Raw genomic sequence first — 15,735 nt, forward strand, 5'->3', positions numbered from 1 at the left:
CGTGAGTCTCGGCGGGACTAGCAACTTCTGGGTCCACGTGAGCCTTGTCCAGGGGCTTTCTTCGCCTTCGAATTGGCAAAGGTAAGCTGAGGTAGTCTTTGTCCATACCTGTCTACTCATTGTATTTTACTGTCTACGCTATTCTTGACGCTTACTTTCTTGACACCAGATTGGCTCTAGGCTTCATCTGAAAGATTCTCACCAGGAAAACCAGAAGCTTTCTTCAGTGCATAGGGCAAGTTCCGAAAGCTTGCTTTCAAATATTTACTTTTTCACGTTGTCTACATTGCTGTATTACCATAACTAATAACATGCTCCCTTGATCTGCTATTCGGGAAAGCCAAGATCGCTTTCGAGATATTCCCACCTCACAATCATTACTCCAGTCCAATTCCGGCCGAGCTCTTCACCCCATCCTCCTATATCCAGTACAAAGTCCCCAGCCAGCTCCGTCCTTCCATGCCACTCCTTATCTACGACCTAACCTTCATACACTTATTACAAGTATTCATCTTGCACCCCGAGCATTGGAAATGAAAGTCTTTGCACTCCCGAAAACAGCCCTGGCAAGCAGAGCTCCCACGGACTCTATCCCATTCATCATGGCGACAGTCACGATCCTTGAGCACGAATTGGCTTCGGGTTCGACGAATTGGACGGAGGTGTCGAGCAGCGCGACCTGTTGGAGTGCGCCGAGCGGGAGGTTCCTCGGAGACCATTCGAGGGGGTCGAGCCGGGGCGTTGGCCAAGCAAGCTAGTGGGGGTATAATAATGGATTCGGCTGGTACGATCGGACGAGCGCGGGGAGCTGGGGTTTCGGCTCGGCGGGTGAAGTATTCAGCTCGTGGATTTTGATGAGCTTCTCTGCGGGCTATAAGTTCATCTCGGATGCGTTGACGACGAGCAGCTCGATCCGGGTCTGGAATTGGGGCCACGATAGTCTTTGCTGGACGATTTCGACGAAGAGGTTCCATGCGGGCTTGCATTAGCTCGCGCCAGCCTTGAACACCAGCAGTTTGAGTAGGCTCTTGGATTTGGTCGACGATAGGTTCTACTGGATGAGCTCGGCGAAGAGCTTCCATACGGCGAGCTCGTCTTTGCTCGCGAAATTCTTGATATTGTTCATCATAATCAGCAGCGCCAACAGGTTCCTCAATTTGGTCGACCATAACTTCTACTTGAGGAGCTTGACGAGCAATTCCAGCGGCAAGGATTGCGTCTCGACGTTCTCGAGCTCGAGCAAGGGCAGCACGGGTTTCTTCGAGCTGCTCGTCAAGGGTTTTGGAATACAGGATCTTGATGAACAGCATGAGCGTGAATTCCTGGGGCGCGTTCATCATCGAGTCCTACTTGAAGAGCTTGACCGGCAGGTCGATTGAGGTCTGGAAGGTCAAAAGCGGCTCTGTGATGGGCTTGCACTCGATCCATCATGCGCTGAAGGTCAGGATCTTGGACTCGGCCAGCCAGGTACTCAGCTCTGTGGCGGGCTTCGATTCGTTCCATGATGCGTTGGAAGTCAGGATCTTGAATCCGGTCGATCATGCCGTGTCAGGCCATGATACGAGCTTCGTTCCATTTGGGACACTCGCAAGATTTCCATGCTGATCTGCATACATAGCTAGAAAAGGTCAGCATCGGTTCCGAATGTAGGACCATTCGTGTTCAAGGGAGCTTCAACTTACCACCATTCAGCTTTGCAACGACATCTAGAGAATGTTAGCAGGTGATCGTAGTGTCTGGTCTTGGGTGAAATCCTGTAGAGGATATTGGAGACAACGAAAAGACAAAACAACTCACGTGATGTGATTGCACCCAGATCTTAGCTGCACGACTGCCTTGCATTTAGAGCAGCGTCTCCATCCTTCGCCCTCCGCCAATGCCAAGACTTTTTGAGTAGCAGTGTCCAGAGGACAAACTCCATCATGAGCTGCACTCTTGCAAAGTGTGCCTAGATGAATGATGTCAGGAATACAATCCTCTTCTCCTTACAATACAGTATAACTAACAAGTTATGACTAAGCATAGTGGGCATTCGATCTCATCCCCAGTGATGTTCGCAGGAAACAGAAAAGTCGAACAGGTTGGGTTTGAGCAATAAAGACGATCGGCTACACCAAACTCTATTCCCTTCTCGTGGAAACCGCTGATGAGCTCTGGGGAGAGAAAGGGTCTCATGAGATCCATCTCGAATGGCTTCCTGCAGCAACGTGGGGGATACAGGGCTTCGTCTTGTAGAGAATTTGAGACTAGCGTTTGAAGACACTCTTGGCAGTAGCTGTGTTCACCTAAGACTAAGGTCAGTACTCGTTACATACAATGGTACAAAAACAAGAGGATTCTAGAAGATTGCAGCAACGCTGGAAATTAGCACGTACATTCCATTAAAGCTAGAAGACCAATCTCATATTCATCACCACAGCTAACACAAGGGATTGTCGGCTTGTTGGGCTCCCACGAAAAGTCAGTCCCATGGGTAGTCGATTCGGATGGAAGCTTGGCAGCACTGCCGGAAGCTCGAGGAGACTGTGTTAAGTCAATGATTTCAACATCGACTTGCAATGACAGGGCATTCTTTTGAATCGGGCTATCTTCTGGCCCATAGCGTTGTCGTGGTCGACCGCGTCTGCAATAGATTCCTGCTTCGTCTTCCTCCTCTTCTGCTCTCCAGGCCCGCTTGCGCTTTAGACTGAGCATCGAAGAGCCCGAAGAGCCAGTTTCCTCGGCCTTGATCGGCACAGGTATCGAACTATCATCTACCTCATAACGTCGTGGTCGTCGACCTCGTCTGCGATAGATGTCCTCTTCTTCCTCCTCTTCTTCGTAAGCCCGCTTGCGCTTCGAGCCAACCGCAGAACGGTCTGAAGTGACTGTTTCTTCGGCCTCAATCGGCACAGAGACAGGAACTTCGGCAACTCCGCTAGTGACTTCGCGGTCATTTACTACTTGACCCTCCCCGGCTTGAGCAGCAACTATAGCATTGGGCTCCACTAAGTAAGAAAAAGTATTAGCAACTTTTCATGAAACTAGATCTTAGGTTGTCTCTTACATTGAAGCGCATTTGCAAGGCCATTTCCAATTTGTCTACCCTCGAGAATAGTGAGACGACTTTGAAGCTCCTCTCTTTGAAGAAGCAAAATGTGTTGCCAATCGGATAGTTGCGCTCCATCGCGTACTCTTCCGCCTCTAGGAAGCTGTTGATCGATATCCTCTATTTGCAAACGGATGATGAGAATCGAGGAAGCATCATCGATGCCAGGGAATGCTGCCATCGTTGCGGTTTGAGGATCGTGAAGTATGCTAGTCTGACCTGACTCAACTTGCATTTGATGGTGGAGTCAAAGATGAAGAATCAATATCAGAAATATGATGTCTGACAAAATATGCGCTTCGATACCTGATGTATGGAATCTAGGCGCAAGTTTCAATACGAAAGCTTATAAAGAGGGATGTGCTTGAGTAAGTTTCTAATCGAAATGGATACAGAAAAGAAAAAGTTGGTGAATCTGGAGAGGACGAGGAAGTCGACGTTAAGCTTCCCTCGCTTAGCGGATCACGTCTTGCCGCAATTGGACGAGCCGAGATACTGATGGGTATATCAGAGCGTTTTCTTGACCATTAACAAATACATATAGCTTAACAAAGAGATCACTTAAGAGTGGAATACTAAGCCACCCGAAGCGGCAAGTTCAGGTTGAGTGCAAGTATCGATCACGTGATATTATAGACTGACAAAAGACCTTTGGCTTGATGATCATGCAGGTATCTCGGCTTCCGATGAGGAATTCTCTCAGCAGTTACTTCCAAAGCTAGATCGTAATTCAAGTCAAGTTTGTCAAGTTTCTTTAAAAGACTTTAAAGACTTCCACAATGCTAGCTTGATGGCTTCGTCACCCTTTGAGGCAAGCGAGGTAATCTCGATCACGACGACTCCTTGCCATCTGAATCAAGTATTTGGTCAAGCAAATATGTGACTCTCAAGCATATGGTAATCTTTTTCCGTTAAGCTCTGTTTGGGATTGTCAGCATTGACTGGTCTATTAGGGTTTCGATTTGGTAGTCTCTCAGACTTTCCCAGCCAATCTCCAGCTCCCCTCCCAACTTTCGAGGGTTTCGTTTGCGTTGAAAACATAGTCTCCAATCCCCAAAATGCCTCTAAGAGGATTGTATACGGTGTGGAAGCCTTTCCAGGGTTAATATCTACGAAATTGTGGCAACCCAGGTTGCGTAAAGCGGCCATGCTGTCCTCCATAATATCTTTGGGCTTGACGTCGATCAGAAGAACACATTAGGTTCAGCCGCCAGGGATCTAGGTTCGGCATCCAGGGACTTGACCACCTCTCATAGTCCCTATAATTTTGCTGCAGTGTAGAGAGGCCACCACCCATCCAGTCGTCGTTTCGTCTTGGACCGGGCACCAATCCGACGTGCATGTTCAAACCTCCTTCTCTCGAAGTCTGTCCGTGTCCGCGGCCAGTGTATCTGATCTCTATAGTTTATGACTGGATGGGGATGTCTACGTAATGGAACATGGTCTGGTGTTCTTCGTCCTGGACATATACATGATCCCTTGATCTTCTCGCAATTATAGCAGAAGACACAGCCGCAGAGACACCTGAAGCATCGGTCAGCGCCATACATGTACAGTGCGCACATTTGCTAAGAAAACTTGCCTCATTTCGTTGCATCCCTCGGTACGTCCAATACCATGTCGACATATTGGACAACGCTTCCATCCTCTGGCAGTCATAAGCGCAAGTGCTTGAGTCTCCGCTTCTTCGTCGGCGCAAGGGCCCGTGCCGTGAGCCTGAGCCTTGCACTTGACGCATATTCTTTTATTACATTTTGAAGCAGGGCAGATGCCTTCTATTCCACAAATATCCGTCTTGTCGATGAATCTTGAACATTTCGTGTCATAGCAGTATAACGGATTTTGACAATCCCACTGTGTTTTCTTCTTGAGATACATTTTCAAGACTTCGCTTCCTAATTGGTCCCGAATTCGATCGACTTGGATCACGCTGCAGCATTTCGGTGGATAACGAGATCGATCTCTTGTAGCGCCTACAAATGCTTCCTTGATACAGGTGCGGCACCAGCGTTGTTTGCAGTCCAGGTGGATGAGATCTTTCCGTTCAAATAAATTCGTACATACCAAGCACTCCTGTCTTTCGAGCGCTATGTCCTTACCTTTCTGCGTTATTTTCTTATCTTCATCATTAGACTTCTTGTGAGTAGCTGTCTGTCGCGTCAATTCCGGTGGATCCGTCGGTGTCTTTTTTCTTCGGAAGAAGTTCATCATATCTAATGTGACACCTCTAAAACGATTTTGGCAATCTTCTGGGAAGTAAATTATGTCATTAGATAAATGGTCTCAAGCTTTAGATATAGGACCGACTTCTGCCAGCCACTCAATGTCGCTTATTCAGAGATAATACAGTCGTGATTGGGGGAGACTATGAACGATCGTGAATGCACGCACATCTCGAGTCATATCTAATCGATACCACGTTTGCATATTAAGATAATATCAAATACACATTTACATATGACTCTCCATGTGAGGCCGTGTCTATCTGACTTTCGCTCCCTTATATCTCTTGCCTTTCTTCGATATCAACAATCGTCTACATTCTTCTAGGGGGGTGCCAATGTCCATATCCACCATTGAAGCCTCTAGGTCTGTTCCTCCCTGGATACGATAGTCTCAAACGTGATGCTAGCTCTCTCTGTTCAAGTTCTCGCCTCAATGCTCTGTTGTTCTCTTGACGTATCAATTCCAATTGCGCTGCTCGGAGGTTCTGTTGACGCATCAATTGCAATGCCGCTGTTGCTGCCATTCTCGGAGGCGGAGATCGAGCGGGCACAGAGGGTCGCTGTCTTGCCGGGCGTACAGGGAGTCTGTCATTCTATAGCTCTGGTGGTATGAGAGGCACCTCAGGTGGTCTTTGGTAGTTTGCTGGAAAAAATGGATGATCACAAGTCTTCCACAGTTCCCCGCATACGTAACAGAACTTCGCCCCACATGAACAGCTATTCAGTATTAGCTATATTGTTTCTAAAATATAGAATGCGCAGTACTTGCCTCATCATGTTGCAGCCGATAGTTCGTTCCACTCCCGCTTTACACTTCGGACAACGCTGCCAGTGTTTCTCTTTAACAAGCTTGATTGCCGCCTGCAAAGCTTCATCTGAAGTCTCATCACACTTCCGAAGCTCATCTGGATACTTTCCATGCGCTTTTTTCTTGCACCTCGAACAAGTAGTCCTATCACAGTGAAGACATTTGAAGTTTCTGCCAAATGTACTCTGCGATACTGGTGGGATGAACCTGCCACAATTTTTGTTGGAACAGTACACAGGATCTGTTGTTTCCCACTCCACTTTTCTCTCTTCGAACTTCATTAAGACTTCTTTGTTTATGAACCTTGGAAGGAGTGGAATCTCAACATTGCAGCATGTTGGTGGGTACAACGACCGGTCGTTGCAAAGAGAGAACCTATTTTCCAAGCACCCTTTGCACCAGTGATGAGAGCATTGCAGTGTTGCTACTTCCTGCTTCTGGAAGTCGTCATTGCATATGACACATTTGTATGCGGTTGCGACTTAGCTATCATTTTTTTCAACCTCACAGTGTTGACGCTGATCCTGTCGGGCTTCGTGGGCCGGTGTTCCTTGAGCACCAGTAGCCGAAGATTCCCCGTTTCCATTGTCGACGCGTTCATCACGCGTTGCTGTAAGAGCCAAGACTTCCAAGTCTCTGATGACACTTTGATCTCCTAGCTGTTGTGCATCTTCGAGTGCTAGAGCCAGGATGAAGCTGGCTGTTTCAGAGTCCATCTCTTGGAGAACCTTCGGATCCCACAGAATATCCATTTTCGTTGGGGATTGCAGTGACGTCTTTAGAATTAGGTCTAGTTCTAATTAATAAGATCGTAAGATCGTGAGCAAGATGTTAGTTTGAGATGAGAATGTTGGAACATAACAAAACAGATGAGGACATGCGAGTCCTTTAAATATTGTGCCTAGCTGTACCCTGTGTGAATGTTCCAGTGCTCTTCAACCATCGAAATGGGCAAAACGAATAACATTGTCTGATGTATTCTGTAGATGGGCTACTTTCGAGGATTAAGAATTGCCATTTTCCGTCCATGACATCACGTTTCCTTCATAACTCTAGCACATAATACCTGGCATAAGAAGATACCGTGCCTGCTACATAATGACACAACCGTTACCCTGCTCAACTTCATTTTGTACCTGAAAAGAGTTAGAATCATCAAGTCACTCCAAGGCATGCCACCATCCCAGCGGGTTAATACCTTCAAAACTAGGCGGCCCCACTTTCTCTCGTTTGATACGTTCCGCGCGTTCAATGAGTTGATCGCGATGATGCTTGTATTTCTGAAGGCTGATATCGGATGGTATGTGCTCGATCAGTGCATCTAAATTAGTGGTATTCTTGTATCCATTGTCAGCTCCTGGTTGTTCGGCGTCCAGCAGTTGCTGATATCGCACGATGCTAGTGACTGCGTCCCATGGCAGATTCAAGTTGGCTCCATCAATCAACCCAGTTGATGTTCTCCCTGGTCGATTATCGCTGGCATTCCATTGCGAATGGTTGATCTCACCAATGGTCTCTCCCGAATATGCTCCGTTATTCCAGAGGTGGTCCAGTTCCCGAGCGAGCATCTCATCACGCCAGGTCTCCATTCTGGCGGGAGCCGTTTGGTTTGAGCCATGAAGGGTTGAATAGGTTTGTGAGAAATCTGAGATAGGCTGGGGTTGGTTGCGACAGGCGGTGAGTAAGCGTTATCTCGAATTGGACTATCACCAACACCTAGATCCAATAATTTGCAATTAGTTCTGACTCCCAGAAATGAAAGCCACTGCTTCAAGTTATCTGGCGTCCAGCATACAGAGCTGAACTAAAAATGAGGGGTTGCAGAAGGAAGATAGCCTTGACCTACATGTGCAAAGATCCACCCTCTTGCCACAACCATAGCAGAAAGTTGTCCCGCAAACACAGCTGAATACTTTTAGCAGGATTATTATTTATATTGACGAAGAATGCATACCTCATACGTGAGCAGCCCCGGATTCTTTCAATGCCAGTGTGGCAATTTGGACATCGTTTCCAACGTCTCTGTCTCATGAGTCTCAGAGTTGCTTGAAGTGCAGTATCAATGGGCCCATTACATTCCAGATCACCCTGGTGAGATCTTCTCTTGCATCGTGTACAAGTTTGGACTCCACATGGACATTTTGCATCCTGACCTCGGATGTTATTCGGTCGTACAAATTTGCCACATCGATCATTGGAGCAGTAAGTTGGATCCTTTGTGTCCCACTCTATCTTCTTGTACAGATAATCTTTTAGGATATGGTAGTCGATGCGAGACCCGTACGTTCTCGAGGATATCTTGGTATCGCAGCAACGAGGTGGATAAAGTCTCCTGTCATCTGCTGCTACTTGAAATCTTCTCCCCAGACACTCGCGACAGTAATAGTGCCCACAAAGAAGCCTAATTAGTAAGATAAACACTATCTCTTCTCTGCAGATGAAACACTCCATCGTAGGGCTTTCTGCATCTTCCATTGTAGTTTTGACTGATCGAAATTTCCGAGGGCCATACTTAGTTCGCGGCTTTTCTCTGAAAGCTCCTTGTCGTAACAACTTTCTTGATTGAGGAGATTGCAGTGGATGGTAGTCTGTAGCAATGATGTCTTCAGGATTATCATCGAGGAATGTGGGAACAATAAGGACGTCATGAGACATTGGGCCGACACCTCGCTTGCTTGCCGTTCCTTTACTGCCTCCGTCATCTGCTCTTGCAGCAGTACGTCGAGCGTATCGTTCCAATGTGCGTACAATGTTAGCAGTAAGGCTGGACAAGCTTCTCCCAGCCTGATGTTCATTTGAACTGCTTGCCGCTTCTTGATCTTTGACCATTTGCCGAGCTTCATCGAGCAAGAAATTGATGAGGTCAGACGCCGAGTCTTTTTTCATGCTACTTAACACTTCCGGATTCAGTAACACATCCCACAGTAGTTTTAGCTGGGCGGTGTTCGCTCGCCGGTCTTGGTCCTGTCTTTCGTCCATGATAGGCTAATACGTAGTGCTTTGATTTTCCGAAGTTTGATGCGTGTCGGTGGTCGAAGCTGGAGATCGTCACTATGCACTGTTAGGAATACTTATAGCTGATCGTTGATTATCAAATTATTCACAATGCCGGAATCTCGACACCAACAGACATTCACAAATAGCAAGCTCATCAAATTGTGACAAGTCCAACCTTTCGCCTATTAAGCGAGATAGGGGCATGTCTTAGCATTGACGACTATTTCTGTTATTGTTTTCCCATTAAGAAGACACCAAGTGGAAAAAATATTATGGCTGATCAGTAATATAAGAGATCCTCCAGATTATGATCAATGCAAATTCAAGGATCTCAGACATTTTACACGTCGATATTCGACGCTTGAGTGTCATTGTCGAAGTCAATACAAAAACGAACTCGAGGGGAAAGCTTCGCTTCCTAATTGCTTAAAACTAAAATACGAGTAAAATAAGCACGATCGTACGATTTTTATTTTTTAATACTTCTGATACTTTTAATACTTTTAATACCAATCACGTGCCGCTAGCATAGAATGAAAGAAAAAAAGACTTTACTGCAATAGCGGTCTCCTCTTCGTTTCACCTCCCACTATTTTAGTTTCGGGCACAGTGCGTGTAGTGTGACTGAGTACTGTGAATCAACATTAATAGAAACTCTGCCAAGGCCAACTGCAAGAACATTAAATCAGTATGACTCCCGACTCCCTAAATTGTCCCACCAATACATACACAAAAGGATCAAGGGCAGTGTCTACTAGGCCTCAAGTACAAGGCCAATGTATCTGTCTCCTCAGTATCTAATTCCTCATTCATTTCCTTAACATGCCCAAAGTTATCCTTACATCTTTGGAATTTGTTTAGGGAAGAGTATGCCTGAAGTGAGTCTCCCATTAAACGTTTCTCACCACGCAAGAGTATTAGATTTTGGTGACTGTACGTCCTTCATAGAACCCGAACCGGTAGCTGCAGCATCAATCTCGAGAGTGTCGGGGTGGCCATCTGAAGTAGATCGAGTAGGAAGACGATCGGCCAATTGATTGTAATTCAAAGGTCGAAAGTAAACCGTATCGTTGGCTTTGTGGCCCACGCATGCCTTCCTTTCAGCTCCGCAAGTGTAACAGAACTGCGTACCACACAAGCATCTGTATTGATTAGCTAAAAGTCAGGCATGAGTGATTTGTGATAAAATACGTGACTTGGGGACAGCCACCTGTAAGTTCTACCAGATTCCCACAGACTGGACAACTCTGCCAATTTTCCTGCTTCTTTAGTTGACTGAGAAGTTGATCACCTTCATCTTTTGGGCATTCTCCGGAATGAAAACGAGCTTTGCACATGGTGCAAATCTTGGTATTGCAAGTCAAGCAATCTTTCCATTTCTGGTCGTTATGTATCTCACATTGGAATCGACCACAATTCGGGCAGTAGACACGACGTTTGGGGGCTAGAGCAAATTCGACAGATTTGGATAGGTATTCCTCTTCCAGATCTGGTAGGAACCTTTTGACGAGATTGATCGTTTGTCCCGGGCAGTACCAGCACACAGGCGGAAACAGGTGTTTTTGTGTAAATGACTCTTTGACCAACTTTCGAAAGCAATCTATGCAGTATTCATGCTTGCAAGGCAGTGCGACGACCTCAGATTCACGGATTATAGATTTTTCGCAAATGGAACAGTCCCGTGGTAAATGCGAAGCTCCCAGTAGTCCTCCTTGCTCGATGCTATGAGGGAGGAGACCGGGGGGCGTTGCTCTAATGTACGGGTTCGTTCTGGCCTCTGTATCTCGTGGGGCACTAAAAGTGCTGACGTTGTTGGGTCTGAAGGGTTCGTCAAAGCGTGCTGTAGATAGGACCTCTGAGGAAGGTCTCTCGTGGTCATCGTGAGTTTCTCGAAGGTTAAAGTGCCTTCGGCCGCCATATCGATTAACCTCTGTGGGCAATCTGCTATCTCCAGACATCTCTGGTCCTTCACCTGCATACTTGTTAAATTATGGTTCCTATCACCTCTCGAATCACCAACTGTTTTCAATTCTAAAACGGGCTGGAAAGAATTGAAATGACATCGTACTAGTCTCAGGACGGTGGGACGTGGAGTCAAGGTTATCGGGAATCTCAAGATCCTGCCATGTCCATATAGACGTGGTACGTTCTTGAAAAGCTTGGGATAGAGGTCGTGGGACAGGTGGCGGTGTTTGGTCAGAGTGGTCTTCATCTTCCGATAATTGAGAAGTGTCAGTAGCCATGTCGAATGGCCGGATCAGGGTTATGATGACCAAGTAGAAAGGTAGAGCGTGGCGGTGTGCAAGATGAAGAAAGGTTACATGAAGGTTGTGCTGATGTTAAGTACCCAGCTTCATCGCCAAAGGCAAAGAAAGATCGACCCCTTACTTCCAATAGCCACTTGGCTCCAGAACGCACCATAGTTTCCAGCCATAGACGAAATCTGATTCAAACAATAAATTGAAAAATACATACATCATAGAGAACTAGGAACGATTCTGCATCACGATCAAATAAGATTACCAAAGTTTACATTAGGATTTCATTGTTGATGCTAACTCTAACAAAGCTTAACAGAAAGGGTTTTCGGGTTAAGCTCGAGGGCCCTTTCTTCTCCTCTTTCCAAGAACAAACTAGAAATGACAAGACATTCAAAAGGAGCACCTTCAAAAAGAGATTGAAGTCATTTCGGATATCCTAGCGCTCTCAGGACATCCGAAAGCTTCTATCAAACACAAAGTAAAGATCTTCCAAGCATACGCTTAATAATCCGACATGCAGAGTAGCACACCCCAGCTATGCTTCTCAAGTTAAAAGGAAGAAAAAACTGCGAAGATTCTGTATGCTTACCACTGATAATCAACAATTCATCTAGGCTCTGTTAAGAGTACAACGTCTGCACCAATGAATAACGCATCCATTACACTGCAAGGTGAACACGGGCATGACCTGAGAGCAATTAGCGCATTGGGCAGAGCCATGAGAGAAAGCCCAGCCCCGGTCATGTTCGCAATGTACATTGAGGGTCTCGATAGCAGCCTCCATTTGTTCTTCACGAGTCTGGCCTTCTTGTGGTCCTTCAAGATTGACGACCTCATTGGCACGTCTGAGGAGCAAGTTTTCTTCCCATTGAGGACATTCGCAGGTCTTGACGTTGTTGTTCCATCTAGCAGCGCATTGGTAGCACCATCCTGCACCGCAGCGGCATCTGGTTGTTTTAGCATACGTCTACGGCAAACATGAAATAATACGTACCTCATGTGGTTGCATCCGGTTGAGATGCTGACCATGACTTGACAGACCGGACAACGTTGCCAACCATTTTCTCTCGCCAGCTCAAGGACTTGTTGTGTGCCTTCATCCGCTGGGCAGATACCATCATGAGAAGGAGCCTTGCACATAGTGCAGGTCACTTGTTGGCATGTTGGGCAGGTAGCTCGATCGCCAGAGATGTTCTTAGGGCGCATGAAGATGGAGCACCGAGGATCAGAACAGTACGTACGATCGACAGTCTCGATCTCTTGCTTCTTGTCCTGGAAAGTTTGGATGAAGTCCGGGGCCAAGATTTCTCGAACGTTGTCAACTGGGATTGGCTGCTTGCAGCATCGAGGTGGGAACAACGACTCATCGACCAAGGATTGACTGAACAGCTCTTCGATGCACTGGACGCAGTACATGTGATTGCATGGAATATCGATTTCAACTTCTTGGGGGAAGAGGAATTCGTCGCAGGAGACACATCGCTCGTGAGTTCGCGCAGGGGGCTCGGGAATGACGGGAGGAGCTGGTGCTGGAACAGCTGCTGGTTCAGGTCGAGCTCGAGCAGCTAGCAGCATGTAGAACCTAGTGCCAATACCTAGAGGATCAACATCAAATGCTACTTTTCTGTCCTCTAATGTAGCTTTCTCTCGCTCAAGTTCTGCTTTATAGATCTCCAAAGTAGCACGTCCATCAGACACAGCAGGTATGGAGATACCTGGGGCTGGGGTTTGATTGATGTATTCCTGAGCATCGTCGATTTGTAATTGGAGGATAAGCGCGGCCGTGGCATCGTCCATGTCCGCAAACAGACTTGAGGAAGTTTGGTTATCCATCTTGATGGGATAGACTCGAGTTCAGCCTTGTGGGCGTGCCGATTTTGATGAAGTGATCTTGGAAAGACAATAGCACAAGACTATTTGGAGGTTCAAAGGGTTGCAAGGAAGGGTTTAGGAGGAGAGCACAATTGGGAAAAGCTCGAGGTCTCTATCTATGATCTCAGAAAGATCAAGATCAAAGACTTCGAATATGAGCCAGTAAGTAGATATGTGATTGTGATGCGATTGCGTTGAAGTAGAGCGCGGTTGTTGAGGGAGCAAGAAATGGGCTGATTCACCATGACAGAACGCTAAACCTGTTGAAGTAAACAAATTGAAGAGCGCTAGCGAGTACGTCATTTCAGCCAATGGCAATAACGAGGCTATAGAGATAGAGCTCCCAACTTGACAACATGACAAAGGTCAAAACAAAGCAACACTCAAATCATCTTCAAGAACGGCATTGTAAAAGGTATCTAAAGCAATATCTACTACATTCAAAAGCCTCTAATGTCAGAGCAAGTCTAGGACATACGCTCTCAATGTCGATTAACAATTGAGACATTTAGAGCAGGAGAAAGTGAGCAGGCTTGAACTTAGTCAACTATACCGGTACTCTCAAGTATCAAATACATGAGCAGAATTTCTCTCTCACCCTCAATATCTTGAAGCATTTTGCAACATTCCCTCAAGCTTAACTGCTTGGTACTCCTCTTTGGAAGACTCTTGAGTTCTTTGTCTTGCGAATTTGGACTCTTTTGATTAACCACTGAGCCCATCAAACGCTTACGCTATTGCCAAAACGATCAGATGGCAGCTAGATAATTATCGGCTCTAATGAAAGCCAAAGCAACTGATTCGTAAGACAATGAAGTCTGGAAGATGGAACATTGTCCTTTTTCACGTGATGGAGCTTCTAACACGTGATACCCCTTTCATGAAAATCACTCATCAGTTCTAGACGAGGACAAGAGCCTCACTGAGCCTCGGACTGGCATGAAAAGCAAGACACACATACCGATCCCTCATCTCATGTTCTAGAAGCTGAAGAAGGGTCCATCACTCCTAAATGCCAAAAGAAAACTCACCCTTGCAGCCAGCATTGCTTGTTTGTTTCCATCCGAAATGATCTCCACTTGGAAGCTCTGGGATATCCCCATCTCATCGAGTTATCCAAAATAAGCAAAGCACAACAAACCACTTGCATATCTCAAGGGGTCCCCTGATTCTTGAGCTTCCATGTCCATGGGACAGGTATGCTTGCCTTGCTTTATTCGCCTCCTTGCCGTCAATCTTCATCTCCCTACCCCTTTCTAGAAGCCCCCTTCCAGCCCTCCAGGATTACCGAACCTCGGTCGAAGTTCTCGAAGCTCCTAATGATTGATTCATCAGCCTCGTATTTCGCCGTCCAATATGATGCCACCCGCTTTCTCCGTGTCATCACTTCCTCTCAACGGCACCGAAAGCCGTGCTGACTCTCTCACACTCACATATTCGCCTCCTCCCCTTCATCATCCACCAAGCAATCCCCTAACACCGAACCCCCATCATTCTCAGCCTCAACCAATTCCCCTTCCCCTAGCCTAAAAACGGCAAAACCCATTCATCCATCGGCCCAACCACGGACTCGGCAAATGCTAGCACTGCTTTTCACAGCCGAGACATCCATTCCTTCTAAAGCCCGCACTAGAAGCCTCAGTCCATGTTGCACAGTGCTTGGCATCGGATTTGTCTCTCTCTCTCTTTGTCGGAGTCGCCCGATCTTTCTTGTGACAGACTGACATTTAGCCACAACGTGGCGTTCTGCAGGGACCAATGCCATTACATAATCTGTTGCGTGGGCATGTCTTGCATCAGCAGCAGCAGCAGCAGTAGCAAACAGCGGGAGACGCGGCTTTCGTGTCGGATACTGCACTGCTTGCTTGCTTGGCCTCTTCCGTAGAAGGCTGACCGGCAGTAGTATGGACCTAAACTAGTAATCCGAGTCAAGTAATAGAGTTTCTGTATAATAAACTTTCTCGCTTCGGCACACGTAATTAGCTTACATCCTGACTCGTTCCGCTCGTGCTTGCTCCTCTGCATCATATGTTTAGCTTTTGAACAGAACGAGTGAGGTCGGCTAGCTGTGATTGGGGCTTGAGACGAGCAATGGTGGTGGTGGTGATGTTGAGAAGCGTGACGATGGAAGTGATCTTCAGGGGTTCGGCGATGTAAGAGTGGAAGGGAGTGGATCACGAGTCAGTTCTTGCAGAAGCTTGACAAACGGTCGTTAGATAATAGTCCTAGCTCACGGAAATGACATATGACAACTGGACAATAGCCTCTGCCAGATGTTGGGGAATTGCGTTTCTCACCTGTTTGATTAGACCCCTATTCAAGACAACGGTCACTAATTCAAAGAAAAGGTCTATGATGAAGCTGATTTCAACTTCTAGTAGACTAACAAGGACAGATCTCGTCCATCTAAATACTCCAGACAGTAGTATCGAAACGTATGTCGCTCTGCCTTTCCATACCGTTCTAGCATGTACTGCAGACTGA

General features: G+C 46.6%; 5 protein-coding genes across 5 annotated transcripts; all 5 read right to left on the reverse strand.

Moving 5' to 3' along the window:
• Nucleotides 1-327: 327 nt before the first annotated feature.
• Nucleotides 328-1,619, reverse strand: LY89DRAFT_713132 (uncharacterized protein; the record flags this gene model as incomplete). The annotated part of the gene is made up of 2 exons (XM_018218029.1): nucleotides 588-1,619; nucleotides 328-480 (listed from the first exon to the last, which is right to left on the reverse strand). The coding sequence occupies exons 1-2, from the start codon at nucleotides 1,338-1,340 to the stop codon at nucleotides 328-330; spliced, it is 906 nt and encodes a 301-aa protein (XP_018078596.1). The 5' UTR covers nucleotides 1,341-1,619.
• Nucleotides 1,549-2,283, reverse strand: LY89DRAFT_572838 (uncharacterized protein; the record flags this gene model as incomplete). Its single annotated transcript, XM_018208661.1, has 4 exons — nucleotides 1,549-1,618; nucleotides 1,683-1,706; nucleotides 1,798-1,948; nucleotides 2,007-2,283. Coding segments are annotated over 4 exons (522 nt in total), but the record flags the coding sequence as incomplete, so codon positions are not given.
• Nucleotides 2,284-8,077: 5,794 nt separating this feature from the next.
• LY89DRAFT_552870 (uncharacterized protein) lies at nucleotides 8,078-8,602 on the reverse strand (the record flags this gene model as incomplete). Its single annotated transcript, XM_018208323.1, has 1 exon — nucleotides 8,078-8,602. A coding segment is annotated over one exon (525 nt), but the record flags the coding sequence as incomplete, so codon positions are not given.
• A 1,360-nt stretch (nucleotides 8,603-9,962) lies between these two features.
• On the reverse strand, nucleotides 9,963-11,361 carry LY89DRAFT_745032 (uncharacterized protein; the record flags this gene model as incomplete). The annotated part of the gene is made up of 3 exons (XM_018221048.1): nucleotides 9,963-10,260; nucleotides 10,310-11,090; nucleotides 11,187-11,361. The coding sequence occupies 3 exons, from the start codon at nucleotides 11,359-11,361 to the stop codon at nucleotides 10,020-10,022; spliced, it is 1,197 nt and encodes a 398-aa protein (XP_018078599.1). The 3' UTR covers nucleotides 9,963-10,019.
• A 628-nt stretch (nucleotides 11,362-11,989) lies between these two features.
• Nucleotides 11,990-12,954, reverse strand: LY89DRAFT_572440 (uncharacterized protein; the record flags this gene model as incomplete). The annotated part of the gene is made up of 2 exons (XM_018208642.1): nucleotides 11,990-12,326; nucleotides 12,374-12,954. 2 exons carry the CDS (start codon nucleotides 12,952-12,954, stop codon nucleotides 11,990-11,992), a joined length of 918 nt encoding a protein of 305 aa, XP_018078600.1.
• Nucleotides 12,955-15,735: the final 2,781 nt, after the last annotated feature.

This window comes from Mollisia scopiformis, assembly GCF_001500285.1.
Source record: "Mollisia scopiformis unplaced genomic scaffold LY89scaffold_1, whole genome shotgun sequence".
In the NCBI taxonomy this organism is placed as follows: Eukaryota; Fungi; Ascomycota; class Leotiomycetes; order Helotiales; family Mollisiaceae; genus Mollisia; species Mollisia scopiformis.